This window comes from Macaca fascicularis, chromosome 20 (assembly GCF_037993035.2).
Source record: "Macaca fascicularis isolate 582-1 chromosome 20, T2T-MFA8v1.1".
In the NCBI taxonomy this organism is placed as follows: Eukaryota; Metazoa; Chordata; class Mammalia; order Primates; family Cercopithecidae; genus Macaca; species Macaca fascicularis.
The window spans coordinates 28,409,360-28,437,347 of NC_088394.1; the positions used below are offsets into that span (position 1 = coordinate 28,409,360).

A 27,988-nucleotide genomic window follows, 5' to 3' on the forward strand; every position below is an offset into this window, starting at 1 on the left:
TGTGGTTGATCCTTTATTAGACCCATTTTACAGATTAGGAAACTGAGATGAGCAGAGGTGAAGTCAGCCCTGCCGGGTCACAGGAGCAGCAGGTGGCAGAGCCAGAGTTGGGCTCAAGCTAATGCCAAGTGTGCCCCATTGGCCACTGACCCTAAAGATGTGTGACCAGGGCCGGGCGTGGTGGCTTACGCCTATAATCCCAGCACTTTGGGAGGCCGAGGCGGGCGGATCACGAGGTCAGGAGATCGACACCTTCCTGGCTAACACGATGAAACCCCGTCTCTACCGAAAATACAAAAAATTAGCCGGGCGTGGTGGTGGACGCCTGTAGTCCCAGCTACTCGGGAGGCTGAGGCAGGAGAATGGCGTGAACCCGGGAGGCGGAGCTTGCAGTGAGCCGAGATCGCGCCACTGCACTCCAGCCTGAGCGACAGAGCGAGACTCCGTCTCAAAAAAAAAAAAAAGAGAGAGAGAGATGTGTGATCCGGAGGGTCCATGGCTGGTGTCATCCTCTTCCGGTTTAGGACCAGTGGATTTTGGGCACTGGAGCCGCCTCTTTGGCAAACAGCTTGAGGGAGAAATCAAGGGCTGGGGCCGCCTGGGTCAGCATCCCCATGGAGATGACGTCTATGTGCGGCCCGCAGAACTGAGGGAGGTTGTCCAGGGTGATGCCCCCGCTGGCTTCCACCGCCACACTTGGGAACTGGGCCTTCAGCGCGGCAGCCGTGGGGTGCAGCTCCTGCGGGACACAAGCGGAGGGGAGGTGAGAGCCCACCACAGACCCCTCCCCGGAGGCAGAGCCCACCTCACCTTCGGCTTGAAGTTGTCCAGCAGGACAAGGTCGGCACCCGCCTCAGCCGCCTGCACGGCCTCCTGCAGGCTGCTGCATTCCACCTCCACCTTCAGAGCGAAGTCGGCTGCCTGCCGGGCCGCCCGCACCGCCTGCTGGGCAGCCGGGAGGACAAGGGTGAGGACTGGGCCCAGTGCCTGGCGCTGGGACGCAGGGAGCCGGGAGGGCGAGGGCGAGGATAGGGCCCAGCACTGAAGCTGGGGCCCAGGGAGCCAGGACTGGCATTTGAAAAGCTCCGGATGGACCATGAGTTTGGGGTTAATAAGGAAACCAGACGTTGGGTTGGGTTTGTTTTGTTTTGTTTTGTTTTGTTTTTGAGACAGGGTCTCATTCTGTCGCCCAGGCTGGAGTGCAGTGGTGCAATCATAGCTCACAGCAGCCTCCACCTCCTGGGATCAAGTGATTCTCCCACCTCAGCCTTCCGAGTAACTGGGACTACAGGTGCGTCCACGACACCCAGCTAATTTTTGTTATTTTTAGTAGAGACGAGGTTTCACCATGGTGGCCAGGATGGTCTCTAACTCATGACCTCATGATCTGCCCGCCTCAGCCTCCCAAAGTGCTGGGATTACAGGCATGAGCCACCGAGTGGCTGGGACTACAGGGGCTTGCCCACAAACATGGCTAAATTTTTCATTTTTTGTAGAGACAGAATCTTGCTATATGGCCCAGTCTGGTCTCAAACTCCTGGCCTCAAGTAATCCCCCCACCTGGGCCCCCCAAAGTGCTGGGATTACAGGCATGAGCCACTGAGCCAGGATGTTTTATTGTAGACTAAAATGACCACTTTTGTGGGTCAAAAAGCGGATGAATATCAGCAATATTTGGCATTTGGACCTGAGTTCAATTTGACTCAGAATATTAAAATTAGAAGGGGTCTTTAAGGACATTTCACAGATGGGAAATTAGGTGCAGAGGGCTAGAGAGATGGGCTCAAGGCTGTGGTGCCAGTGACACTGGCTTCCCTCGGGTTGTCCTTTGTTCTCGAACATTACACCACGCAGCAGCAGAACAAAGATAAAGAGTCAATTCCAAAACCACGTGCGGTGGCTTATACCTATAATCCCAGCACTTTGGGAGGCCAAGGTGGGAGGATCTTTTGGGTCCTGAAGTTTGAGACCAGCCTGGGCAACATAGTGAGACCCCATCTCTTAAAAAAAAAAAAAAAAAAAAAAGGCAGCTGGGCACAGTGGCTCAGGCCTGTAATTCCAGCACTTTGGGAGGCCAAGGCGGGTGGATCACCTGAGGTCAGGAGTTTGAGACACGCCTGGCCAACATGCTGAAACTCTGTCTCTACAAAAAAATACAAAAATTAGCTGGGCGTGGTGGCGGGTGCCTGTAATCCCAGCTACTCGGGAGGCTGAGGCAGGAGAATTGCTTGAACCCGGGAGGTGGAGGTTGCAGTGAGCTAAGATTGTGTCACTTCACTCCAGCCTGGGTAAAACAGTGAGACTCCATCTCAAAAAAGAAAAAGCAAAAATTAGCCAGTGGGGTGGAGCATTCCTGTATATCCAGCTACTGGAGAGACTGAGGCCCCATCTCCAGAAAAAGAAAAGCAAGCCCAGCTCCCCATTTAGCTTAGCTGGATGAGCTCAACTGAGCCCAGCTCAGATGGAGGAGCTGAGGTGGGAAGAGTCTTGTGTTGCTGACTCCAGGCCATGGCTGTTCACCAGGCCATGGCTGGAGGCTCTGGGGAGGGGTGTGCTGAGGGTGAGGTTGGACCAGGGACAGGCAGGACCAGCACCTTCTCCACACCACCGGCGGCCACCACATGGTTGTCCTTCACCATCACCAGTCCTCCCAGGTCGTAGCGGTGTGAGGCGGCCCCGCCCACCAGGAGCCCGTACTTCTCCACCAGCCGGAAGCCTGGTGTGGTCTTCCTCGTGCCGGCCACGTGCCCAGTCCAGCCGGCCCCCCTGGCAGCCTCCACTGCAGCGGCGGCAGCACTGGCAATGCCACTGCAGCGGGCCAGCGTGTTGAGGGCCACCCGTTCCCCCAGCAGCAGGCTGTGGGCAGGGCCCCGGACCTCAGCCACTCTGGCCACCGGCACCAGCTTCGATCCCTCAGGGAGGAACCAGGAGACTTGGCAGTTGAGTTGGGTAAAGATGGCATCGAAAAAAGGCCGCCCTGCCAGTACCCCAGGGGATTTGGCCCACAGCACCGCCTGCGAGGGGCCTGCCCCGCTGACCAAGGCTGCGTAGTTGAGCCCTGGGCAGTCCTCTCGGAGCCAGCTGTCCACCAGGGCTGCCAGGGTGACGGGCGGCAGCAGCAGTGCCAGGCCTGGAGGGAAACAGAGAACAGCTGTTGAGTTTGGCTGTCTCTCCTGCTGTCAGGGATCATTGTCAAAATATTTAACAACCAGTGAAACTGGGCACTGGCCCATCAGCCTCAAGATCTAGGGGTTCCAGTGGAGGGGCTGCAGTGAGGAAAGGGGGTGTGGGGGGAAGGGGGGTTGTGGGGGTGAGGACTGGGGAGTGCTGTGGGCTGGACGAGGTCACTGGGCACCTAGTTAAATTTAAACTTCTGGGCCGGGCGCAGTGGCTCACGCCTGTAATCCCAGCACTTTGGGAGGCCGAGGCGGGCGGATCACGAGGTCAGGAGATCAAGACCATCCTGGCTAACATGGTGAAACCCCGTCTCTACTAAAAATACAAAAAAATTAGCCAGGCATGGTGGTGGGTGCCTATAGTCCCAGCTACTCAGGGGGCTGAGGTAGGAGAATGGTGTGAACCTGGGAGGCAGAGCTTGCAGTGAGCAGAGACTGTGCCACTGCACTCCAGCCGAGGTGACAGAGCAAGACCCCGTCTCAAAAAAAAAAAAAAAAAAAAAAAAAAATTTTAAACTTCTGGTCAGGTGTGGTGGCTCATGCCTGTAATTCCAACACTTTGGGAAGCCGAGGCAGGCAGACCACTTGAGGTCAGGAGTTCGAGACCCACCTGGCCAACATAGTCTCTACTAAAAATACAAAAATTAGCCAGGCATAGAGGTGGGCACCTGTAATCCCATCATAGTTTGTTTATCCAATACTCACGAGTTGCAGCATTCAAATTCACTAAAATCAGTCTGGCCAGGAGCGGTGGCTCACACTTGTAATCCCAGCACTTTGGGAGGCCATGGCGGGCGGATCACCCAAGGTCAGGAGTTTGAGACCAGCCTGGCCAAAATGGTAAAACCCTGTCTCTACTAAAAATACAAAAATTAGCCAGGCGTGGTGGCAGGCGCCTGCAATCTCAGCTACTCGGGAGGCTGAGGCAAGAGAATTGCTTGAACCTGGAAAGCGGAGGTTGCAGTGAGCCGAGGTCACACCACTGCAATCCAGCCTGGGTGACAGAGCAAGACTCTATCTAAAAAATAATAATAATAAAAATAAAAAATAAATAAAATGAGGATGATGGGGCTGGGCACAGTGGCTCATGCTTGTAATCCCAACACTTTGGGAGGCTGAGGCAGGTGGATCACCTGAGGTCAGGAGTTCAAGACCAGTCTGGCCAACATGGCGAAAACCTGAAAAAAAATTAGCCGAGTGTAGTGGGGCATGCCTGTAACCCTAGCCACTGGGGAGGCTGAAGCAGGAGAATCACTTGAACACAGGAGGTAGAAGTTGAAGTGAGCTGAGATCGTGCCACTGCACTCCAGCCTGGGGTGACAGAGCAAGACTCTGTCTCAAAAAAAAAAAAAAAAGGATGATGATGGGAAGGTGGGGAATGTTACGGGTACAAAAAAAAAAAAAAAGAAAGAATGAATAAGACCTACTATTTGCTAGCACAACAGGGTGACTATAGTCAACAATAACTGTACATTTCAAAATAACTAAAAGAATGCAATTGGATTATAACAGAAAGGATAAATGCTTAAGGGGATGGACACCCCATTCTCCATGATGTAATTTTTTTTTTTTTTTTTTTTTTTTTTTTTTTGGAGACAGAATCTCACTCTTGTTGCCCAGCTGGAGTGCAATGGAGTGATCTCGGCTGGCTTCAACCTCAGCCTTCTGGATTCAAGCGATTCTCCTACCTCGGCCTCCCGAGTGGATGGGGTTACAGGCGCCTGCCACCACACCTGGCTAAAATTTGTATTTTTAGTAGAGACCAGGTTTCACCATGTTGGCCAGGCTGGTCTCGGACTCCTGACCTTGTGATTCGCCTGCCTCCGCCTCCCAAAGTGCTGGGATTACAGGTGTGAGCCACTGTGCCCGGCCTAACCTGATTTTTATTTATTTATTTATTTATTTATTTATTTATTTATTTGAGACAGTCTCGCTCTGTCGCCACTGTGGTGCCTGCAGTGGCCTGGCGACTGCAGAGGTGCAATCTCGGTGTGAGCCACCGTGCCTGGCCCATAATGTTATTATCATGCATCGCATGCTTTATCAATACGCACCCGGCCGGGTGCGGTGGCTCAAGCCTGTAATCCCAGCACTTTGGGAGGCCGAGATGGGCGGATCACGAGGTCAAGATATCGAGACCATCCTGGCTAACACGGTGAAACCCCGTCTCTACTAAAAATACAAAAAACTAGCCGGGCGAGGTGGCAGGCGCCTGTAGTCCCAGCTACTCGGGAGGCTGAGGCAGGAGAATGGCGTAAACCCAGGAGGCGGAGCTTGCAGTGAGCTGAGATCCGGCCACTGCACTCCAGCCTGGGCGACAGAGCAAGACTCCGTCTCAAAAAAAAAAAAAAAAATGCACCCCATAAATATATACACCTACTATATACCCACACTTTTTTGTTTTTTTTAAATAAGGGTGGTGGACGTGGGGAAGATCCCTTACGCCCTAGGCATAGCCCGTGATGGGCCCTGCATGGCTGTGGGCAGAGGCAAACCCAGGCGCGGTGCAACAGCGCCATCTATCTGCGGGGTGAAGACCTGCAGCCTCATGGGCCTTCACCATCCGTGGACTTGGCTTCCCCTTGAGGGGGACACAGAGGCAGCGAGGGTGTTTGATTTAGCGCGCACACACGTGCACGCACACGCACACGCACATACACGAGCACACAGCACACTTCTGCTCCAAGTAGAAGTGAAGGCCAGACATCCTGGCTTGGTCTGCTCTACGAAGCAGGCCCTCTCTTGTCTACTTCCCCAGAGCCAAGCTGCTGAGTCTCCACTCACCCCACCTCCCCTCCGAGCCACAAGCCTCCTAGACTGCACCGGGCTCTCCTTCGCCACGTTCTCTCCCACATCTGCCCCAGATGGCTCCTGCTCCTCCACTAAGAGCCAGCTGTACTGAGGCTGGGCGCTATCTCTGTTGGTCACGTCCAGCTACGGAAAAGGCCTGGGAGCAAACGGCAGGGAGTGAGAGCCTAATCCCCCACTCCCACTCCATTCAAACCAGGTGCAGTGCAGTGGCGCGATCACGACTCACTGCAGCCTCAACTGCCCAGGCTCAAGCAATCCTGTCGCCTCAGCTTCCTGGGGAAATGGCACTACAGGCGCACAGCAACCATGCCCGGCTAATTTTTTTATATGTTTTGTTGTAGAGATAGGGGTCTCACTATATTCCCCAGGCTGGTCTTGAACTCCCAGGCTCAAGCAATCCTTGCACCTCAGCCTCTCAAAGTCCTGAGATTACAGGAGTGCGCCACTGTGCCAATCTTGATTTTTTTTTTTTTTTTTGATCCAGAGTTTCACATTTTTGCCCAGGCTGGAGTGAAGTGGTGTGATCTCGGCTCACTGCAACCTCCATACCCCGGATTCCAGCGATTCTTCTGCCTCAGCCTCCCAAATAGCTGGGATTACAGGCGCCCACCACCACGCCAGGCTGATTTTTGTATTTTTAGTAGAGACAGGGTTTTACCATTTTGGCCAGGCTGGTCCCAAACTCCTGACCTCAGGTGATCTGCCCGCCTCGGCCTCCCAAAGTGCTGGGATTACAGGCGTGAGCCACCACGCCTGGCCAGCCTGATTTTTTTTTTTTTCTTTTTTTCAGGCTGATTTTTTATTTTTTTATTTTATTTATTTTTTTTTTTTTGAGACGGAGTCTCGCTCTGTCGCCCAGGCTGGAGTGCAGTGGCCGGATCTCAGCTCACGGCAAGCTCCGCCTCCCGGGTTCACGACATTCTCCTGCCTCAGCCTCCCGAGTAGCTGGGACTACAGGCGCCCACAACCGCGCCCGGCTAATTTTTTGTATTTTTAGTAGAGACGGGGTTTCACCGTGGTCTCGATCTCCTGACCTTGTGATCCGCCCGCCTCGGCCTCCCAAAGTGCTGGGATTACAGGCGTGAGCCACCGCGCCCGGCCAGGCTGATTTTTTAAAAGTGAATTTGAATTCTGCAACTGGTAAGTATTGGGGAAACAACCTGTGATGCAGGCTGGGCACCATGGTTCACGCCTGTAATTCCAGCGCTTTGTGAGGCCAAGGTGGGCAGATCACAAGGTCAGGAGTTCAAGACCAGCCTGGTCAACATGGGGAAACCCCATCTCTATGAAAATACAAAAACTAGCCAGGCGTGGTGGCACGCGCCTGTAATCCCAGCTACTCGGGAAGCTGAGGCGGGATAATCGCTTGAATCAGGGAGGCGGAGGTTGCAGTGAGCTGAGATCATGCCACTGCACTCCAGCCTGGATGACAGAGTGATAATCCATCTCAAAAAAGAAGAAACCTACTACTGATACACACAACAATAGGGACCTGTCTCAAATGTACCATTCTAACTAAAAGGAGCCAGATCCAAAAGGCCGTATGATCCCATTCATGCAGCATCCTGGGAAAGGCAAAACTGTAGGCACAGAGCAAATCAGTGTTACCTGGGGAGTGGGAGGAGTTGACCACTGAGATCTGGTGAGGTCGCAGAGAAAAAGGAACACTTATACACTGTTGGTGGGAGTGTAAATTAGTTAAACCATACTGGAGGACAGTGCAGCAATTTCTCAAAGACCAAAAACCAGAAACACCATTCGACCCAGCAATCCCATTACTGGGTATATACCCAAAGTAAACCATTCTGTTATAAAGACACATCACAGCACTATTCACCATAGGAAAGATGTGATTCAACCTAAATGCCCATCAGTGGTAGACTGGATAAAGAAAGTGTGGTACACATACACCATGGAATACTATGCAGCCATAGAAAAGAATGAGATCACGTTCTTTGCAGGGACACGGATGGAGCTGGAGGCCATTATCCTTAGCAAACAAATGCAGGAACAGAAAACCAAATATCACATGTTCTCACTTATAAGTGGGAGCTAAATGATGAGAACACATGGACACATAGAGGGGAACAACACATACTGGGGCCTATCAGAGGGTGGAAGTTTGGAGGAGGGAGAGGATCAGGAAAAATAACTAATGGGTACTACACTTAATACCTGGGTGACTAAATAATGTGTACAACCCCCATGACATAAGTTTACCTATGTAATAAACCTGCACATGTATACCCCTGAACTTAAAAGTTAAATTTAAGGCTGGGCATGGTGGCTCATGCCTGTAATCCCAGCACTTTGGGAGGCCAAGGTGGGTTGATCACCTAAGGTCAGGAGTTTAAGACCAGCCTGTGCAACATGGCAAAACCCCGTCTCTACTAAAAACACAAAAATTAACTAGCCATGGTGGCAGGCACCTGTAATCCCAGCTACTTGGGAGACTGAGGCAGGAGAATCGCTTGAACCCAGGAGGCAGAGGTTGCAGTGAGCTGAGATTGCGCCATTGCAATCCATCCTGGGTGACAGAGCGAGATTCGGTCTCAAAAAAAAAGTTAAATTTAAAAACAAACAAAAAGGCTGGGTGCAGTGGCTCATGCCTGTAATTCCAGCACTTTGGGAGACTGAGGCAGGCGGATCACCTGAGGTCAGGAGTTTTAGATCAGCCTGACCAATATGATGAAACCCCGTCTCTACTAAAAATTCAAAAATCAGCTGGGCATGGTGGCATGTGCCTGTGATCCCAGCTACTCGGGAGTCTGAGACAGGAGAATCGCTTGAACCCAGGAGGCAGAGGTTGCGGTGAACTGAGATTGCACCATTGCACTCCAGCCTGGCCAACAAGAGCGAAACTCAATCTCAAAAAAAAAAAAAAAAAAAAAAAAGAATAAAAACAAACAAAAAATTAGCCTGAGGTCAGGAGTTTCAGACCAGCCTGTCCAACATGGCAAAACCCTGTCCCTACTGAAAACACAAAAATTAGCTGGGTGTGGTGGCAGATGCCTGTAATCCCAGCTCCTCGGGAGGCCGAGGCACGAGAACTGCTTGAACCTGGGAGGCAGAGTTTGCAGTGAGCCGAAATAGCGCCACTGTACTCCAGCCTGGACGACAGAGTGAGACTCTGTCTCAAATAAATAAATAAATAAATAAATAAAGTAAGTTTGATGGGCTCACTCGGAGAGGTTCTGTTTATAGCCAAACCTCACTCAGGTTCCCTCAGCTCTTTTCCAGTTAGGCCTTGGACTTCCGTGTTTACCTCTGCATTGTCCAATTTTAACAAGAATCCTGCTGAGTCAGCTTAGCCAGTCCTTCATCCTCCACATCTGATTGCCCCTTGAACCCTGATGGGGGTCCTCATCCTCCACCCTCCCCCAGGCGCTGTCTGACCACCTTGGCCTGCCTTCAGCAAGAATCCCTTTAGGTTGTTCTTGCCAGAATCCCCCCAGCCCCCAGTGCTTTCTCGTGGTAATGTCCCATCCACTGTCCCCCACTCTGCTCGTTGGCTATAACCCCCATGGTGTACTCAGAGTTCAGCCCAGTTCTGATCTAAGGTCACTCTTCCCCTGTAGTAATAGTCTGGAATGCAATATGTTTTAGTTATTTTAACAACTGTCTAGTTCTGGTTTTCTTTGATCACTCTCCTGCTGAAAACTGACCTTTCACGGTTTCAGTTCCAGTTCTCTTGACTTTTTTCTTTCTTTTTGAGACAGAGTGGAGTGCAGTGGTACAATCATGGCTCACTGCAGCCTGGGCTCATGTGGTCGTCTCACCTCAGCCTCCTGAGTACCTGCTCCACGATGCCAAGGTAATTTTTTTTTTTTTTTTTTGTAGAGACAGGGTCTCAAACTCCTGGCCTTTTAAACATTTTTTTCTTTTTCTTTTTCTAGAGACAGAGTCTCACTTTGCTGCCCAGGCTGGAGTGCAGTGGCATGCGATGGAAAAGGGATGGAGCCCTGAGCTTTGGCAGTAACTGTAGACTCACTGCAGCCTCTGCCTCCTGGGTTCTCCTGCCTCAGCCTCCTGAGTAGCCGGGATTACAGGCACGTGCCACCATGCCTGGCCAATTTTCATATTTTAGTACAGATAGCATTTCACCATATTGGCCAGGCTGGTCTTGAGCTCCTGGCCTCAAGTGATCCACCCACCTCGGCCTCCCAAAGTGCTGGGATTATAGGCGTGAGCCACCATGCCCAGCCTCCAACTCCTGGCCTTGTCTTCCTCCCGCCCTGGCATCCCAGAGTGCTGGGATTAACAGACATGAGCCTCCACACCTGGCAACTTCTTTCCATTTTTCACTGATTCTCTGACACATCCTCATCAGCACCTGCACTGTGCGGGGTGTTAATAATTGCTAGGCATGAAGGCAACAGCGTGGGCAGCTCTTTCTCTTACCTGTCAGGCCTTAGCCTATGCTGTTGCAGGACTGTACCTCGGCCTGGAAGTCCCTTCCCTTGTCCCCAATCTCCCCCTTCAGTTCTTATTCCACTTGCAGGTCTTCCCTTAAACATCACTTCCTCAGCAGGGGCCTCACAGACACCCCACTCCCCATATTAGATCCTGGTCCCTCTCTGCTTCCTGTTCTTCCCCCATTATCACAGTCTACAGCTGTTTCCTCTCGATGGGCAAAGACTATGTCTGGCCATTGAGTTTTCTACTATATTCAAGTGCTTCACATACTGAACCATACAACCATTGCTGCTTTTATTGGTCAAAATGGCCAAATACTGGCAATTTTATATTGTTTAGCTTCATAGTATGCGAGCTAGGATACTTACCTATCAGAGAGGTCGCATAGCAGTGAATCAGAGCCCAGGCTCTGGGACCGCACACCTCAGGTCCGGCCCTGGCTCTGCCACTTGTCACTAAGTGATTGTGGACCAGAGACTCAACCCTCGGGGGCCTTGGGCTCCTCATCTGATAGGGATGACAATAATGACCTCCTCATGCTGTTATAAAAACAAGAAAGTGGCCAGGGGCAGTGGCTCATGCCTGCAATCTCAGCACTTTGAGAGGCCAAGGTGGGTAGATCACGAGGTCAGGAGTTCAAGACCAACCTGGCCAAAATGGTGAAACCTCATCTCTACTAAAAATACAAAAAAAAAAAAAAAAAAAAAAAAATTAGTCGAGCGCCTGTAATCCCAGCTACTAGGGAGGCTGAGGCAGAAAATTGCTTGAACTTGGGAGGTGGTGGTTGCAGTGAGCCAAGATTGTGCCACTGCACTCCAGCCTGGGCGACAGAGCGAGACTCTGTCTCAGAAACAAAAAACAAAAGACTTTTTTTTTTTTTTTTTTTTTTGAGACGGAGTCTCGCTCTGTCGCCCAGGCTGGAGTGCAGTGGCCGGATCTCAGCTCACTGCAAGCTCCGCCTCCCGGGTTTACGCCATTCTCCTGCCTCAGCCTCCCGAATAGCTGGGACTACAGGCGCCCGCCACCTCGCCCAGCTAGTTTTTTGTATTTTTTTTAGTAGAGACGGGGTTTCACCGTGTTAGCCAGGATGGTCTCGATCTCCTGACCTCGTGATCCGCCCGCCTCGGCCTCCCAGAGTGCTGGGATTACAGGCTTGAGCCACCGCGCCCGGCCAAAACAAAAGACTTTATACTTGAAAGCCCTTAGGAACACTGTCTAACACAGGGTAGGCGTGTTCGCTAAGAAATGAAACGTTTCTCAAGTGTGGTGGACTCACAGAATAAATGACTAGGTGTCTCTGAGGACGGGTGAGTGATGTTTGCCAGGCAGAGGTGTGGGGTGGGGCCGACAGTTGGGGCTGAGAAAACTGATCTGTTCACCCACAGACAGTGGCGGGGTGGGGGCAGCGTGAGATTCACAGGTGACATGGTGGGAGAGGAGGCCACAGGGAGAAAAAACTAAACTATTTAGCTGAGGAATTTGCCAGATTGCAGGAGCCATCATAAAATTTCATTTTATTGGCCAGACACAGTGACTCATGCCTGTAATCCCAGCACTTTGGGAGGCCGAGGTGGGCTGATCACCTGAGGTCAGGAGTTCGAGTCCAGCCTGACCAACATGGTGAAACCCCGTCTCTACTAAAAATACAAAATTAGCCGGGCATGGTGACACATGCCTGTAATCCCAACTACTCAGGAGGCTGAGGCAGGAGAATCGGTTGAACCCGGGAGGCGGAGGTTGCAGTGAGCTGAGATCCCACCATTGTATTCCAGCCTAGGCAACAAGAGCGAAACTCCATCTCAAAAAATTTTTTTTTTCATTTTATTTTATTATTTTTAAGTAGAGATGGGGGGATCTCGCTATGTTGCCCAAGCTGGTCTTGAACTCCTGGGCTCAAGCAGTCCTCCCACTTCGACCTCCCAAAGTGCTGGGATTACAAGTGTGATCCACCATGACTGACCCATCACAGAATTTTAAAAGAGATTATAGTTTTACTCCAGAAAGGTCACTTCAGCCACCAACTGGAGACAGATTGGGAGGCAAAAGAAGGCTGAGGTAGTCTTGGCCAGACAAAAAGTATCTCTAAATTAAACATTTTTTAATCGAAAAAATAAAGAAAGTTTCAAAGACTCTTAAAACATATACTAACCAATCACAAAGTATAGATTCTACTTAGATCCTAATTCAAACAAACCAAAAGCAAATTAGGTTATTTATGAAACCACTGGAATCTGGACATTGACTGAATGTTTGATAACACCACGGAAATTTTTAGAGTTTAGTTTTGACAACAGTATTGTGGTTGTAGTAAAAAGAAAAAGTCTTTATCTTTTAGGAAAAAAACATGCTGAGGCTGGGCACAGTGACTCACGCCTGTAATCCCAGCACTTTGGGAGGCCAAGGCAGGTGGATCACCTGAGGTGAGGAGTTCAAGACCACCCTGGCCAACATGGCAAAATCCCATCTCTACTAAAAAAAAAAAAAAAAAGTAAAGAAATTAGCTGGACATGGTGGTGGGCACCTGTAATTCCAGCTACTTGGGAAAGTGAGGCAGGAGAATCGCTTGAACCTAGGAGGCAGAGGTTGCAGTGAGCCAAGATCACGCCATTGCATTCCAGTCTGGGCGACAAGAGCGAAACTCCATCTCAAAAAAAAAAAAAAAAAAGAAGAAGAAAAACACGCTGAGATGTTCACATATGAAAAGATTTGAGCCAGGCACAGCGGCTCATGGCTGTAATCCCAACACTTTGGGAGGCTGAGGTAGGAGGATCGCTTGAGGCTGGGAGTTTGAGACCAGCCTGGTCAACACAGCAAGACCCCATCTCTAAAAAAAAAAAAAAAATTTAAATTAGCCAGGTGTGGTGGCACACACCTGTAGTCCCAGCTACTCCACAGGCTGAGGCAGGAGGATCACTTGAGCCCAGAAGTTGGAGGCTACAAACAGTGAGCTATGATCATGTTACTGCACACCAACCAGCCTGGGCGACAGAACAGGACCCCATCTAAAAAACAAAAGAGGCTGGGCGCAGTGGCTCACACCTGTAATCCCAGCACTTTGGGAGGCCAAGGTGGGGTGGATCACCTGAGGTCAGGAGATCGAGACCAGCCTGGCCAACATGGTGAAAAATATACATTGTGAAAAATATACATGGTGAAAAATCTACTAAAAAAATACAAAAATTAGCCGGGTGTGGTGGTGTGGGCCTATAATCCCAGCTACTGGGGAGGCTGAGGTGAAAGAATCACTTGAATTGAGGTTGCAGTGAGCCAAGATTGTGCCACTGCACTCCAGCCTGGGTGACAGAGCGAGACTCTGTCTACAAACAAACAAACAAACAAAGAGTTCGAGAACTGGTTTGCTTTAAGATAATACTGGAAGGTAGAGGGAGGGAGGGTGAGACTGGGCTAGCCACACATTGATGCTTTTTGAGGTTGGTGGTGGTTTCGTGGGGGTTCACCATGCTTTTCTATCTACTTTCGTGTATGTTTGAAATTCTCTATAATAAAAAGTGAGAAAAATAAGGAAAGGAGAGAGAGGGTCCCCACTTGAGACTGGGTCATGGAACGTTATTTTAGGGTGATATACATTTAAAAACCAACAGTGTTTCTTTTCTGTATATTCACTCAACACAGAACGCTTCTGCGACCAGTGGTGTGGCATTTCTTTTCCCACATCAACCAATTCTCCAACAGTAGCTGCGTGTCCTACAATTCACTTCAACTGTGACCATAACCAGAGTTAGTGCAGACTTCATAGCAAAAGGACTCAGTCCCACAAGACTGTCCCCCACTTCAGACGTCAGCCTCAAGTAGTAAGAGATTCCCAGGCTACCCACAACTGCTGTGTGACTTGGCTACAAATCAGACATTCCCATGACTCCTGCTTGTATTTGATCTTTACTAAAGCAGTGATTCCAGGAAAACAGTTTACTTACTATTGCTGGTGTATTACAACACTTTTTTTTGTTTGTTTCGTATTGTTTTGTTTTTTATTTATTTATTTATTTTTGAGACAGAGTCTCACTCTGTTGCCCAAGCCGGAGTGCAGTGGCGCTATCTCAGCTCACTGCAACCTCTGCTACCCAGGTTCAAGCGATTCTCCTGCCTCAGTCTCCCGAGTAGCTGGGATTACAAGCACACGCCACCACACCTAGCTAATTTTTGTATTTTTAGTAGCAATGGGGCTTCACCACGTTGGCTAGGCTGGTCTCGAACTCCTGACCTCAAGTGATCCACCCGCCTCTGCCTCCTGAAGTGTTGAGATTACAGGCGTGAGCCACCGCGCCCAGCTTGTTTTGCTTTTTGGACAGTGTCTTTCTATGTTGCTCAGCTGGAGTGCAGTGGATATTCACAGGCTCGAGGATAGCACACTACAGGAGCACTCTTGAGCTCCTGGGCTCAAGTGATCCTCCTGCCTCAGCCTCCTGAGTAACTGGGACTATAGGTGCGCTGCCACACCTGGCTTACAAAGGCATTGTCAAATGACACAAATGAACAGCCAGCTGGAAGAAATGCATAGGGCAGGGTATGGGGGAAGGGGCTTCCATGCCCTCTCCTGGGTACCACCCTCCTCCTGGCACCTTTATCTGTCCTATAACACAGGAGCTCTCCTAACATCTTATTTCAGGGATTTCTATGGAGGTGTCATGTCACAGGCATGATAGTTAAATCAATCTCTAGCCCCTCTCCCCTTCCCAGAAGATGAAGGATACTGCTGAGGGTTCCAAACTTTTAATCATTGCAGTAGTATCTCTCTGGTGACTGGCCCCCTTCCAGAGGCCCACCAAGAATCATCTCATTGGAACAAAAGACCCTCTGATCAACCAGAAATTCCAAGGGATTAGGAGCTCTGTCAGGAACTTGGGTCAAAGATCAAGTATTAGGCCCAGTGTGGTGGCTTACATCTGTATCCCAGCACTTTGGGAGGCTGGGGAGAGGGAGTCGCTTGAGGCCAGGAGTTCAAGACCAGCCTGGCAACATGGCAAGACTCTATCACTATGTACATTTTATTTTGTTTTATTTTATTTTTTGAGATGGAGTTTTTGTTCTTGTTGCCCAGGCTGGAGTGCAATGGCGCAGTCTCAGCTCACTGCAACCTCCGCCTCCCAGGTTCAAGTGATTCTCCTGCCTTAGCCTCCCAAGTAGTTGGGATTACAAGCACCCGCCACCACGCTCGGCTAATTTTTGTATCTTTAGTAGAGACGGGGTTTCTTTTTTTTTTTTTTTTGAGACGGAGTCTCGCTCTGTCGCCCAAACTGGAGTGCAGTGGCCGGATCTCAGCTCACTGCAAGCTCCGCCTCCCGGGTTTACGCCATTCTCCTGCCTCAGCCTCCCGAGTAGCTAGAACTACAGGCGCCCGCCACCTCGCCCGGCTAGTTTTTTGTATTTTTTAGTAGAGATGGGGTTTCACCGGGTTAGCCAGGATGGTCTCGATCTCCTGACCTCGTGATCCGCCCGTCTCGGCCTCCCAAAGTGCTGGGATTACAGGCTTGAGCCACCGCGCCCGGCCGAGACGGGGTTTCACCATGTTGGCCAGGGTGGTCTCAGACTCCTGACCTCAGGTGACCCTCCCCCCTCGGCCTCCCAAAGTGTTGGGATCACAGGTGTGAGCCACCGTACCTAGCCAACTACATAAATTTCAAAAATTAGGCATCATGGTGGCTGACGGCAGTAATCCCAGCACTTTGGGAGGCCGAGGCAGGCAGAACACTCGAGCACAGCAATTCAAGACCAGCCTGAGCAACATAACAAAACCCCTTATCTACAGAAAAATTAGCCGGGTACAGTGGCACACACCTGTAGTCCCAGCTACTCAGGAGGCTGATGTGGGAGGATCCCTTGAGCCCAGGAGTTTGAGACTGCAGAGAGCCGTGATCACACCACTGCACCCCAGCCTGGATAGCAAAGTGAGATCCTGTCTCAATTTAAAAAAGCCAACAACAGCCGGGCACGGTGGCTCACACCTGTAATCCCAGCACTTTAGGAGGCCAAGGCGGGTGGATCACCTGAGGTCAGGAGTTCAAGAGCAGCCTCAACTTGGAGAAAGCCTGTCTCTACTAAAAATACAAAATTAGCCAGGCATGATAGTGCATGCCTGTAATCCCAGCTACTCGGGAGGCTGAGGCAGGAGAATTGCTTGAACCTGGGAGGCAGAGGTTGTGGTGAGCCGAGATCACGCCACTGCACTCCAGCCTGGGCAACAAGAGCAAAACTCTGTCTCAACAACAATAACAACAACAGCAACAACAACAAAAAAAACAAAGATCAAATATTAGAACAAAGGATTCTCCTTGCCCCTCTATTGTTCAGGAAATTCCAAGGATTCCAGGAGCTCTATGCCAGGAACCAAGGATAAAGAGTAAAATACATATTTCTTATTATAAATCATAACACCATTGGGTAGGGCAGTGGTTCTCAACCTCTGCTGCACAATGGAATCATATGGGGGAGCTCCAGGCCCCATCCCTAGAGATTCTGATATAATTGGTCTGAAATATGGCAAAATAATTCTGATTTGTAAAAGAATTGAGAGCTTCTGAGCCACAGGAAGAAAATAATAGCTACCATGCATTGGTGCCTACTGCGTGCCTGGCGCTTCTCATACCTCCTCCCAAACCTCACCTACAGGGCCTCAAGGTGGATGCCGTTTGTATTTATAGGTGGAAAACCAAGACCGGGCATGGTGGCTCACGCTTGTAATCCCAGCACTTTGGGAGGTCGAGGCGGGTGGATCACTTGAGGTCAGGAGTTCGAGACCAGCCTGGTCAACATGGTAAAACCCCATCTCTACTAAAAATACAAACAAACAAACAAACAAAAATCTGGCCAGGCGCAGTGGCGCACGCCTGTAATCCCAGCTACTCAGGAGGCTGAGGTAGGAGAATTCCTTGAACCTAGGAGGTAGAAGTTCCAGTGAGCCGAGATCACGCCATTGCACTCCAGCATGGGCGACAGAGCAAGACTCCATCTCAAAAAATAAAATAAAATAAAAATAAATTAAAAATATAGGTGGAGAACCATGGCTCAGAAACATAAAGAGGAATTATCTAAAGAATAGAGCTAGAAAATGATGCAGCTAAACAATGGTAAGTATGAGCCTGGGTCCTCCCTTTCCATAGCTGGGTACTGTAGAACATCACAGCTGCTGGCGGGGCACGGTGGCTCATGCCTGTAATCTCAGCACTTTGGGAGGGCGAGGTGGGTGATCACTTGAGGTCAGAAGTTCGAGACCAGCCTGGCCAACATGATGAAACCCCATCTCTACAGAAAAACACAAAAATTAGCCAGGCATGGTGGTACACGCAGCCTGGGCAACAGAGCGAGACTCCATCTCAAAAAAAAAAAAAAAGAAAAAGAACATCATAGCTCCTGAGGCCAGACATGGGGGCTCATGCCTGCAGTCCTAGCACTTTGGGAGGCTGAAGCAGGAGGATCACTTGAGCCCAGGAGTTGAACACCAGCCTGGCAAACATGACAAGATCCTTATCTAAAAAATATATATATATATATTAGCCGGGCGTGGTGGCATGCACCTGTGGTACCACCTACTCGGGAGGCTGAGGCGGGAGGATTGTTAGAGCCCAGAAGGTTGATGCTGCAGCAAATCGTGATTGTGCCACTGCACTCCAGTTTGGGCAACAGAGGGAGATGCAGTCTAAAAAAAGAATAATCAAATACATAAAATTAAAATTTAAAAGATTAGCCAGGCATGACGGCATGCAGTTGTAGTCCCAGCTACTCTTGGGAGGCTGAGGCAGAAGGATCACTTGAGTCTAGGAGGTTGAGGCTACAGTGAGCCCGGATCGCACCACTGCACTCTAGCCTGGGCAACAGAGTGAGACTCTGTCTCAAAAAAAAAAAAAAAAAAAAAAAAGAACCTCAAAGCTGCTTCCATGTGCAGGGGTTCCCCTCTTTCCCCCTTCTTGGAGCTCAGTCTTTCTGACTGTCTAATAGAGAGGGGAACAGTTACACATTCCATGTTCTATTTGTGAAAAATAAATAAACACATCTGGGTGTTTTTTTTTTTAAGGCCCTGACTCTCTCATGCATTTCCAACAAGAGGAATTCCTGTGGGGAGCTTTGAAAATACGGGGCACCCCTAATTAGCAGCTGTTACTGAAAGGCACTTCAGAGAGGGGAAGCCGCTTTTACAGCTGGCAAGGAGAGAGTTGGCCCATCAGAGAAATGCTAGGCAGGCTGCCCTGTGCATGGAGGAGGCAACTGCACCCTCACTGTCCAGCAGCCTCCTAGCCTTGTGGCTGGACATGTAAAAGGTCTCCCAAGATGCCTGGACTTCAGAGATTAGAGTTTTATTCTGTGGGATGTAACCTTGATCCCTCAAGGCGATCCCTTCTTAATGGGTTGTCCAGAGTTAATAAAACTCTAATAAAATTGGCATATTTAAGGCTGGGCACAGTGGCTCATGCCTGTAATCCCAGCACTTGGGGAGGCCAAGGTGGGCAGATCGCTTGAGATCAGGAGCTTGAGACCAGCCTGACCAACATAGTGAAACTCTGTCTCTACTAAAAATACAAAAATTAGCCAGGTGTGGTAGCGGGCACCTGTAATCCCAGCTATTTGGGAGGCTGAGGCAGGAGAACTGCTTGAACCCAGGAGGCGGAGGTTGCAGTGAGTTGAGCCTAGGTGACAGAGCAAGACTTCATCTCAAAGAAAAAAAAAATTGGATCTCTGCTCAGAGGGGATCAGGGTGTCTTGGGATATTATTTGCCATCTTCTCTCTTTTCAAATCATGTAAAGATACAGATTACTGAAAACTCTGGCATAATAGATAAAGATTTTCCCCCCTCTGGCACTGTTGCTGTTCTATTCTGGATTGTTTACTGATTTTTTGTTGTTGTTGTTGTTTACTGTTTTTTGTTTTTGTTTTGTTTTTAGAGACAAGGTCTCGTTCTGTCGCCCAGGCTGGAATGCAGTGGTGCAATCACGGCTCACTGCAGCCTCAACCTCTTGGACTCAAACGATCCTCCTGCATCAGCCTCCCGAGCAGCTGGGACCACAGATGCATGCCATCATGCTCAGCTCTTTATCGTGTTTCTATGCTACACCTAACCTACAGGCTGGGTGACTCCAGCAAGGCGCTAACCTGCCTGAGTGTCAGTTTCTTTTTTTTTTTTTTCTTTTTTTTTTTTGAGACGGAGTCTTGCTCTGTCGCCCAGGCTGGAGTGCAGTGGCCGGATCTCAGCTCACTGCAAGCTCCGCCTCCCGGGTTCACGCCATTCTCCTGCCTCAGCCTCCCGAGTAGCTGGGACTACAGGCGCCCGCCACCTCGCCCGGCTATATTTTTGTATCTTTTTTAGTAGAGACGGGGTTTCACCGTGTTAACCAGGATGGTCTCGATCTCCTGACCTCGTGATCCGCCCGTCTCGGCCTCCCAAAGTGCTGGAATTACAGGCTTGAGCCACCGCGCCCGGCAGAGTGTCAGTTTCACATGGAAATTCCAGGGCTGCTGGGAAGACCAAAAGAGGCAATTCACATAAAGCGCCTGAGTCAGTGCCTGGCCAGAAGCCTCAACCCAGGGGTCTGACTCTGGGGGCTCTGTTCTTCCATCTGTTCATTTGTTGACTCATTTGGCAAACACCAGGTGGAGACAGAGGCTGGTCAGCACCTCAGGTCCTGGATAAATGTCCTTTTCCCCTCCGTTCACTCCCTGGAGAAGAGAAGTGACCTCCAAATATGGCCAAATGTGACCGCCCTGCACACATATGGTAGAATGAGCCACAGAGTCTGAGTATGGATAAGAGAAGCCAGAAAGCCTGGTTCTGAGAATGGGCTGGAATTGACAGGAGAGGACGGCTCGCCAGGCAGAGAGAATAGAGAGAGCACAGGTCAGGCAGCAGAGGCACAGGGTATATGCAGGTGACGGTGCCCAGTCTTGGGCATGGGGAAAGAAGGCCGCGTCATAGGCTGGGGCCAGACTGAGCAGGCCGTGGTTGAGAGGAAGAGTTAGGCTTCTCTCACTAGGCCATGGGAAGTCACTACAAAATTTCTATCAGAAGTCACACGATCAAAATGAACTGAGCTGGTCCAGTGGCTCGCGTCTGTAATCCCAGTGCTTCAGAAGGCCAAGTCAGGAGGATTGCTTGAGCCCAGGAGTTCCAGACCAGCCTGGGCAACATAGAAAGACCCCATCTCTACAAAGAATTTTTTAAAAATAGCTGGGCATCGTGGGGGCACCCCTGTTAGTCCCAGCTACTCAGGAGGCTGAGGCAGGAGGATCTCTTGAGCCCAGGAGTTGGAGGCTGCAGTGAGCTATGATCTTGCCACTGCACTCCAGCCTGGGCAACAGAGAAGGACCTTGTCTCTTTGGAAAAAAAAAAAAAAAAACTTTGAAGTTTATTTGTTTATTTTATTTTAGTTTTTTTTTTTTTTTTTTTTTTTTTTTTTTTGAGACGGAGTCTTGCTCTGTCACCCAGGCTGGAGTGCAGTGGCCGGATCTCAGCTCACTGCAAGCTCCGCCTCCCGGGTTTACGCCATTCTCCTGCCTCAGCCTCCCGAGTAGCTGGGACTACAGGCGCCCGCCACCGCGCCCGGCTAGTTTTTTGTATTTTTAGTAGAGATGGGGTTTCACCGTGTTAGCCAGGATGGTCTCGATCTCCTGACCTCGTGATCCGCCCGCCTCGGCCTCCCAAAGTGCTGGGATTACAGGCTTGAGCCACCGCGCCCGGCCTTATTTTAGTTTTTTGAGATGGAGTCTTGCTCTGTTGCCCAGGCTGGAGTGCAATGACATAATCTTGGCTCACTGCAACCTCTGCCTCTGGGGTTCAAGTGATTCTCCTGCCTCAGCCTCTTGAGTAACTGGGACTACAGGCGTCCACCACCATGCCCGGCTAATTTTTGTATTTTTAGTAGAGACAGGGTTTCACCATGTTGGCCAGGCTGGTCTTGAACTCCTGACCTCAAGTAATCCGCCCACCTTGGCCTCCCAAAGTGTTGGGATTACAGGTGTGAACCACCACGGCCAGCCAACTTTGAAATTTAAACATTTAAACTGTGTCTGGAGTTCTTGATGGATACAAGATGGAAAGCTGCTGTGAGCCAGGGTGAAGTGTAGGAAGAGGCCACCTGGACTCCATACCCATAAGATGATGGGACTGACCCTGCTGCCCACACCTGGCCCCTGGTGGACCACTCTGCCTCTGCCCACTGGCCTCACCCGTCACTTCCCAGCCTCTGCCCCATACCCGGGCTTGTCTCTTCTCTCCTGGGTCCATGATCCCAGTGCCAACCCTCCTGGCCCAGCCCAGAGTTCTGCATCAGCTGTCATCACGTGCGTGAAGGCAGCAAGGAGAAGGAGGCTTCAAACAGGCTGCTCCCACAGAGGGAGGAGGTGTGGAAACAAAGGAAGAGGGTCAGGCGTTGCCATGAAGGTAAGTCCAAGGAGTATGTGGGGACTCTTTGGATCCTGGGGTACAAGGGAGAGTGAATGGTCAAAGATGACCTTGAGGTTTCCAGTCTGAGTAGGAGGCTGGTGAGGCAGGAACAGACATCAGGCTGGGCGCTGTGGCTCACGCCTATAATCCCAGCACTTTGGGAGGCCGAGGCGGGCAGATCACTTGAGGTCGGGAGTTTGAGACCAGCCTGGCCAACATGGTGAAACCCTATCTCTACTAAAAATACAAAAATTAGCCAGGCATGGTGGCACGCGCCTGTTATCCCAGGTACTTAGGAGGCTGAGGCAGGAAAATCACTTGAACCAGGGAAGCAGAGGTTGCAGTGAGCCAAGATTGTGCCATTGCACTCCAGCCTGGGTAACAGAGTAAGACTCTGTCTTAAAAAGAAAAATAAAAAGAAAGAAATGGAGATGTCAGAAGGAAAAGCTGGTGGCAAGAGAGGATTTTGAATGTGACACATCAGAGAGATGTCAGGTGGAAATGGACAGTCAGGGGTTTTAAAAACAGAACTGGAAACCAGGCACGGTGGCTCATGCCTGTAATTCAACATTTTGGGAGGCCAAGGCAGGTGGATCACGAGGTCAGGAGTTCGAGACCAGCCTGGCCAAGACGGTGAAACCCTGTCTCTACTAAAACTACAAAAAAATTAGCTGGGTGTGGTGGTGTGCACCTGCAATCTCAGCTACAGGAGGCTGAGGCAGGAGAATTGCTTGAACCTGGGAGGCAGAGGTTGCAGTGACCGAGATTATGCCACTGTACTCCAGCCTAGGCAACAGAGCTAGACTCCGTCTCAAAAGAAAACAAAACAGAACAGAACTAGAGCCTGGGGAGGGCTCAGAGCCGGAGAGATAAATGTGAGGAGCCAATAAAATCAATAGCAAAACCATTGCCAAGTGACAATTTTTTTTTTTTTTTAAATACAGGGTCTCATTCTGTTACCCAGGCTACAGTGTGGTGGCACAAGCATGGCTCACAGCAGCCTCAACCTCCCAGGCTCAGGTGATCCTCCCACCTCAGCCACCCGAGTAGCTAGGACCACAGGCATGTGCCACCACGCCTGGCTTATTTTTGGATCTTTTTGTAGAGATGGAGTCTCACCATGTTTTCCAGGCTGGTCTCGAACTCCTAGGTTCAAGCAATTCTCCTGCCTCGACATCCCAAAGTCCTAGGATTACAGACGTGAGCCACTGAGCCTGGCTCACCAAGTGATTTTTGTCTGTCAGGTGGCAGACACATATCATCTCATTGAATCCTCACCACAATCCTATGGGAAGGCACACTCACACTTTTTCAATGAGGAAATCAAGGCACAGCAAAGCTAAGCATCTTGTCCAAGATCATAAAGCTAGCAGGTGGCAGAAATGGGACTGGGACCCAGGCATTTGACTCCAGGGTCATTTCTAAACTACACAGTGGGCCAGTCACAGTGGCTCATATCTATAATCCTAGCATTTTGGGAGGCCAAGGCAGGAGGATCGTTTGAGCCTGGCATTTCAAGAGGCTGAGGCGGGAGGATCACTTGAGCCCAGGAGTTCTAGATTGCAGTGATCCTGCCACTGCACTCCAGCCTGGGCCACAGAGTGAGACCCTGTCTCTAAAAAACAAAAACCCAACAGAAGAATTACATGGTGGGAAAGCCACAATGTGGGTATGTCATCCCTGAGCAACCCTGACATGTTCTTTTCTTTTTAGAGGCAGGATCTCACTATGTTACCCAGGCTGGTCTCAAACTCCTGGCCTGCCTCAAGGTATCCTCTTGCCTCAGCCTCCCAAAGCACTGGGATTACAAGCGTGAGCCACTGTGCCCAGCTTCCATCCTTGACTTTTTGAGGTTTTCATTTACTCTGTTAAGAATCTGGGCCGGGTGCAGTGGTTCACGCCTATAATCCCAGCACTTTGGGAGGCCGAGGCAGGCGGACCACAAGGTCAAGAGATCGAGACCATCCTGGCCAACATGGTGAAACCGTTTCTACTAAAACTACAAAAATTAGCTGGGTGTGGCGGCACGCACCTGTAGTCGCAGCTACTTGTGAGGCTGAGGCAGGAGAATCACTTGAACCCGGGAGGCGAACGTTGCAGTGAGCCAAGATCACGCCACTGCACTCCAGCCTGGCGACAGAGTGAGACTCCATCTCAAAAAAAAAAAAAAAAAAAAGAATCTGGATCTGCTAGCCTGGCCAACATGGTGACGCCCCATCTCTATTAAAAATACAAAAATTAGCCAGGCATGGTGGTTTATGCCTGTAGTCCCAGCTACTCATGAGGCTGAGGCAGGAGAATCGCTTGAACCTGGGAGGTGAAGGTTGCAGCGAGCAGAGATCATGCCACTACAATCTAGCCTGGACGACAGGGCGAGACTGTCTCAAAAAAAAAATCTGGATCTGATGAAAATTATGGATCTCCTTCCCAGAAAAATGCATAACTGTGTTCTCACAAAGACACGCAATTTCACGTGCAAATTCTGGGGTTCATGAACTCCCCCAGAGCCCATCCATGATCCCTCAGTAAAGAATCCTGGCTCTGAAGGAATCAGGTCGAGACTCCTTGACATCTGCTAAGGTATTTAATCCTCATTACAACCCCGTGAGACCAGAGCCACCAACTCCATTGTCCAGATGTGGAAACTGGGGCTTCCAGATGTGGAAACTGGTGAAAACCAGAGTTTCCACCGCTGCTGAGTGGCAGTCAGGATTCACATCCAGGTTGGTATTGTCACAAAAGAAAAAGACACAATGGAGATTGGAATGTGTTTGGCATGCATCCTGCATGGGACCCCCGAGAGCTGGTTCCACAGTGGAGCCAGAGGGACCGGGTGTATGGTGCCAGCAGGCACCCCAAACGTGGAGGAGGGTCTAGGCACCCGTGCCTCCCATCCTCTGTCCTCCCCACAACCTTGTGATCAGGGAACTTTTTTTTTCTTTTTTTTCTTTTTTTTTTTTTTTTGAGATGGAGTCTCGCTCTGTCACGCAGGCTGGAGTGCAGAGGCCCGATCTCTGTGCAACCTCCACGACTGGGGTTCAAGCAATTCTCCTGCCTCAGCCTCCCAAGTATCTGGGATTACAGGTGCGCACCACCACACTCGGCTAATTTTTGTACTTTTAGTAGAGACGGGGTTTCTCCGTGTTGGCCAGGCTGGTCTCAAACTCCTGACCTCAAGTGCTCCACCCGCCTCAGCTTCCCAAAGTGCTGGGATTATAGGCGTGAGCCACTGTGCCCGACCAGAGCAGGGAACTATTATTGTCCTTTTACAGATGGAAGAAAATGAGGCTCTGAGAAGCCGGGACCCACCCACGGTCGCACAGCCCCATCCCTGGTGGAGCCTTCTGAGTGCAGAGCATGGCCCCCTGGGTTTGTGCTGGTGGAAGGGTTTATTGGGGGCCAGTTTAGTCAGCCACCCCTGTGTAGGACACCTATGGTGTTCCATAGAATGCTCTGGGCTGAAACACTCCCTTGACTCTTTGGAATGTGACCAGACATCCTGGTTCCTTGTAAAACCCACTCCCACCAGCTGCAGCCCGGTAAGTTCAAGATCATCTTAGTTGGCCTGGCATGGTGGCTCATGCCCCTAATCTCAGCACTTTGGGAGGCCGAGGTGGGTGAATCACGAGGTCAGGAGATTGAGACCATCCTGGCTAACACGGTGAAACCCCATCTCTACTAAAAATACAAAAAATTAGCCGGGCATGGCGGCAGGTGCCTATCTCCCAGCAGGAGAATGGTGTGAACCCGGGAGGCGGAGCTTGCAGTGAGCCGAGATCACGCCACTGCTCTCCAGCCTGGGAGACAGCGAGACTCCGTCTCAAACAACAACAACAAAAAGATTATCTTAGTAGTTAGACATATGCTTTGAGCTTAAAGGAAATTCACATAAACCACCACTGCTATACATCTTCCAAATGACGCATGCACCCCCGCCTTCACTGTTTCACCCCGTACCATCTGCTGCTTAGATCAAAAGCTTGTACTCAATAAATTTTCAGGCAACCAGGGCTCTGCAGCCTTCACTTTAGCAACTGGCCCCCTGGACCTGCTTTAAATCTTAACTTGTCTTTTCTTATTCCTTTGTGGCCACTGAACTTCAGGTACCCATGGCCAGGGGTTGGGCTGATTACCCCAACAGTTTGCATATAGCTCCTTCCATGCAGGGAATCACGGGACTCAAGCCCCCTCCCCCACCCGGCTACAGAAGGGACAGGACTTTGTCTCTGCTTCTCCCCAGCTACCAGCGAGAGCAGAAGTCCACGCTGCTCCCCCATCCAGCCTCCCACTTCCGGCCCCCACTGCCCCCAGGAGACGCCACCTCCTCCAGGCCGCCCTGCCCCCCTTTTCTAGGGCTTAAGCCCCTTCCTTCCCCAGAGCTCCTTGGGAACTCAACACAAGAGAAAGAAGAGTGAGAAGAGGCCTCTGGGGGTTGAGCGAGGCTGCAGGGACATGGGGTAGGTAAGGGAGTCGATGGCAGGACCAGAGGAGAGATGGCTCCAGAGGAGGTGATGAGGGGCTGAGACAAGCCAGGATGGGGGCAGGGGTAGGCAGTGGGGGGATGGGTGCAGGGACACCGCGGGGAGAGTGTCCCTTTACCTTCAGCGTCCATGGTGACTTGTAGCCGTCTGGGCTGGTGTATTGGCTGCTCAGGACCAGGGCTCCCAGAGGCCTCAGGCTGGGGGTGGGACTGTGGAGGAGGGGAGGGCCCATAGAACTGTCAGCCAGCCCTTCCCAGGCTCCCCAAGCCTCTGCCTCCTGTCCTCTGCCAAGCCTGCAGATTCCTCAGCCGGCCCCTGAAAGTCAGAGGAGGGGCTCTGATGGGGAACGCAGAAACCCTGCCCCAGCCAGTGAAAGAACTGGAGGCCCTGTTCTCGTCCCACACCCAGCCCTCCTGGCCCTAACCCAGGGTCCAAGACCGTGAATGTAAGCGTGTGCTCCCTGGTGAGGGCAGGCAGGCATTTTGGATGGTGTGCTGGGAAAATCACGGGCCCTGGACCTGGGTTCAAATCCTAACTCCATCCTTTTTGATCTCACGTACCTTTTTACCTTTTTCTGTGCCTCAGTTTCCTGGGCTTTAAAATGGCATAACAGGGCCGGGCGCAGTGGCTCACGCCTGTAATCTCAGCACTTTGGGAGACGGAGGTGGAGGCAGGTCGATCACCTGAGGTCAGGAGTTTGAGACCAGCCTGGCCAACATGACGAAACCCCATCGCTACTAAAACTACAAAAATTAGCCGGGCATGGTGGCAGGGGCCTGTAATCCCAGCTGCTCGGGAGGCTGAGGCATGAGACTCACTTGAATTAATTAATTAATTTTAAAAATGCATCACAGGCTGGGCACAGCGACTCATGCCTGTAATCCCTATGCTTTGGGAGGCCAAGGCAGGAGAATCACTTGAGGCCAGGAGTTTGAGACCAGCCTGGGCATCATAGAGACATAGAGAGATCCCATCTCTCCCCCCCAAAAAAAGAAAAAGAAATTAGCTAAGTACCGTGGTGCACACCTGTAGGCTGAGATGGGAGGATCACTTGAGCCCAGAAGTTCAAAGCTGCAGTGACCCATGATCGTGCCACTGCAGTCCAGCCTGGGTGACAGACAGAGACCCTGTCCCTAAAGAAACAAAATTTTTTTTAATGGCATAACATCTACCTCATGGGTTCAACTGAGAATCAATGAGAAAACTCTGCAAATGAAGCAGAGTAGGAACTCACCTAATATTCACTTCCCTTCCCTTCCCTCTTTCCAAGGAACTTTAAGGGCACAGACAGCTTAGAGCCCAGCTTCTGAACCAGAAAACCAGGAAACCACCAGTCACTGGGACTGGGACTTCAGGCAAGTTCCTGTCCAAGAACTGCCAGGGCCTTCCTTTCTCTTTTCGTTTCTTTTATTTTTTTTGTCTCTTTTTGATGGAGTTTTGCTCTTATTGCCGAGGCTGGAGTGCAATGGTGTGATCTCAACTCACTGCAACCTCCGCCTCCCAGATTCTTCTGCCTCAGCCTCCCGAGTAGCTGGGATTATAGGCATGTGCCACTACACTGGCTAATTTTGTATTTTTTTCTTTTAGCAGAGACAGGGCTTCTCCATGTTGGTCAGGCTGGTCTTCAGCTCCCGACCTCAGGTGACCCACCCGCCTTGGCCTCCCAAAGTGCCGGGATTACAGGCGTGAGCCACCGCGCCCAGCCCAGGGCCTT

General features: G+C 50.7%; 1 protein-coding gene across 4 annotated transcripts; it reads right to left on the reverse strand.

The window, feature by feature from the left end:
- QPRT (quinolinate phosphoribosyltransferase) lies at nucleotides 1-26,598 on the reverse strand. Of its 4 annotated transcripts, none has more exons than XM_065537305.2 (5): nucleotides 26,393-26,598; nucleotides 23,826-23,946; nucleotides 2,595-3,130; nucleotides 811-942; nucleotides 1-739 (listed from the first exon to the last, which is right to left on the reverse strand). In XM_065537305.2, exons 1-5 carry the CDS (start codon nucleotides 26,504-26,506, stop codon nucleotides 521-523), a joined length of 1,122 nt encoding a protein of 373 aa, XP_065393377.1. In that variant the 5' UTR covers nucleotides 26,507-26,598; the 3' UTR covers nucleotides 1-520. The 4 variants fall into 4 exon arrangements, with proteins under 4 accessions (XP_065393377.1, XP_065393376.1, XP_045238846.2 ...); XM_065537304.2 differs by having other exon boundaries at nucleotides 811-945; XM_045382911.3 differs by lacking the exon at nucleotides 23,826-23,946 and having other exon boundaries at nucleotides 26,393-26,423.
- Nucleotides 26,599-27,988: the final 1,390 nt, after the last annotated feature.

Excerpts from the sequence above, each read along its gene's own strand:
- QPRT (XM_065537304.2), bottom strand. The coding sequence starts at position 26,506 with ATGGGCCCTCCCCTCCTCCACAGTCCCACCCCCAGCCTGAGGCCTCTG. Across the intron at positions 23,947-26,392 it reads AGTCACCATGGACGCTGAAG|ATGGAGTCTCACTCTGTCGC; the intron begins GTAAAGGGACAC and ends TTTTTTTTTGAG. Across the intron at positions 3,131-23,825 it reads ACAAGTAGCTGCGACTACAG|GCCTGGCACTGCTGCTGCCG; the intron begins GTGCGTGCCGCC and ends GTTTCCCTCCAG.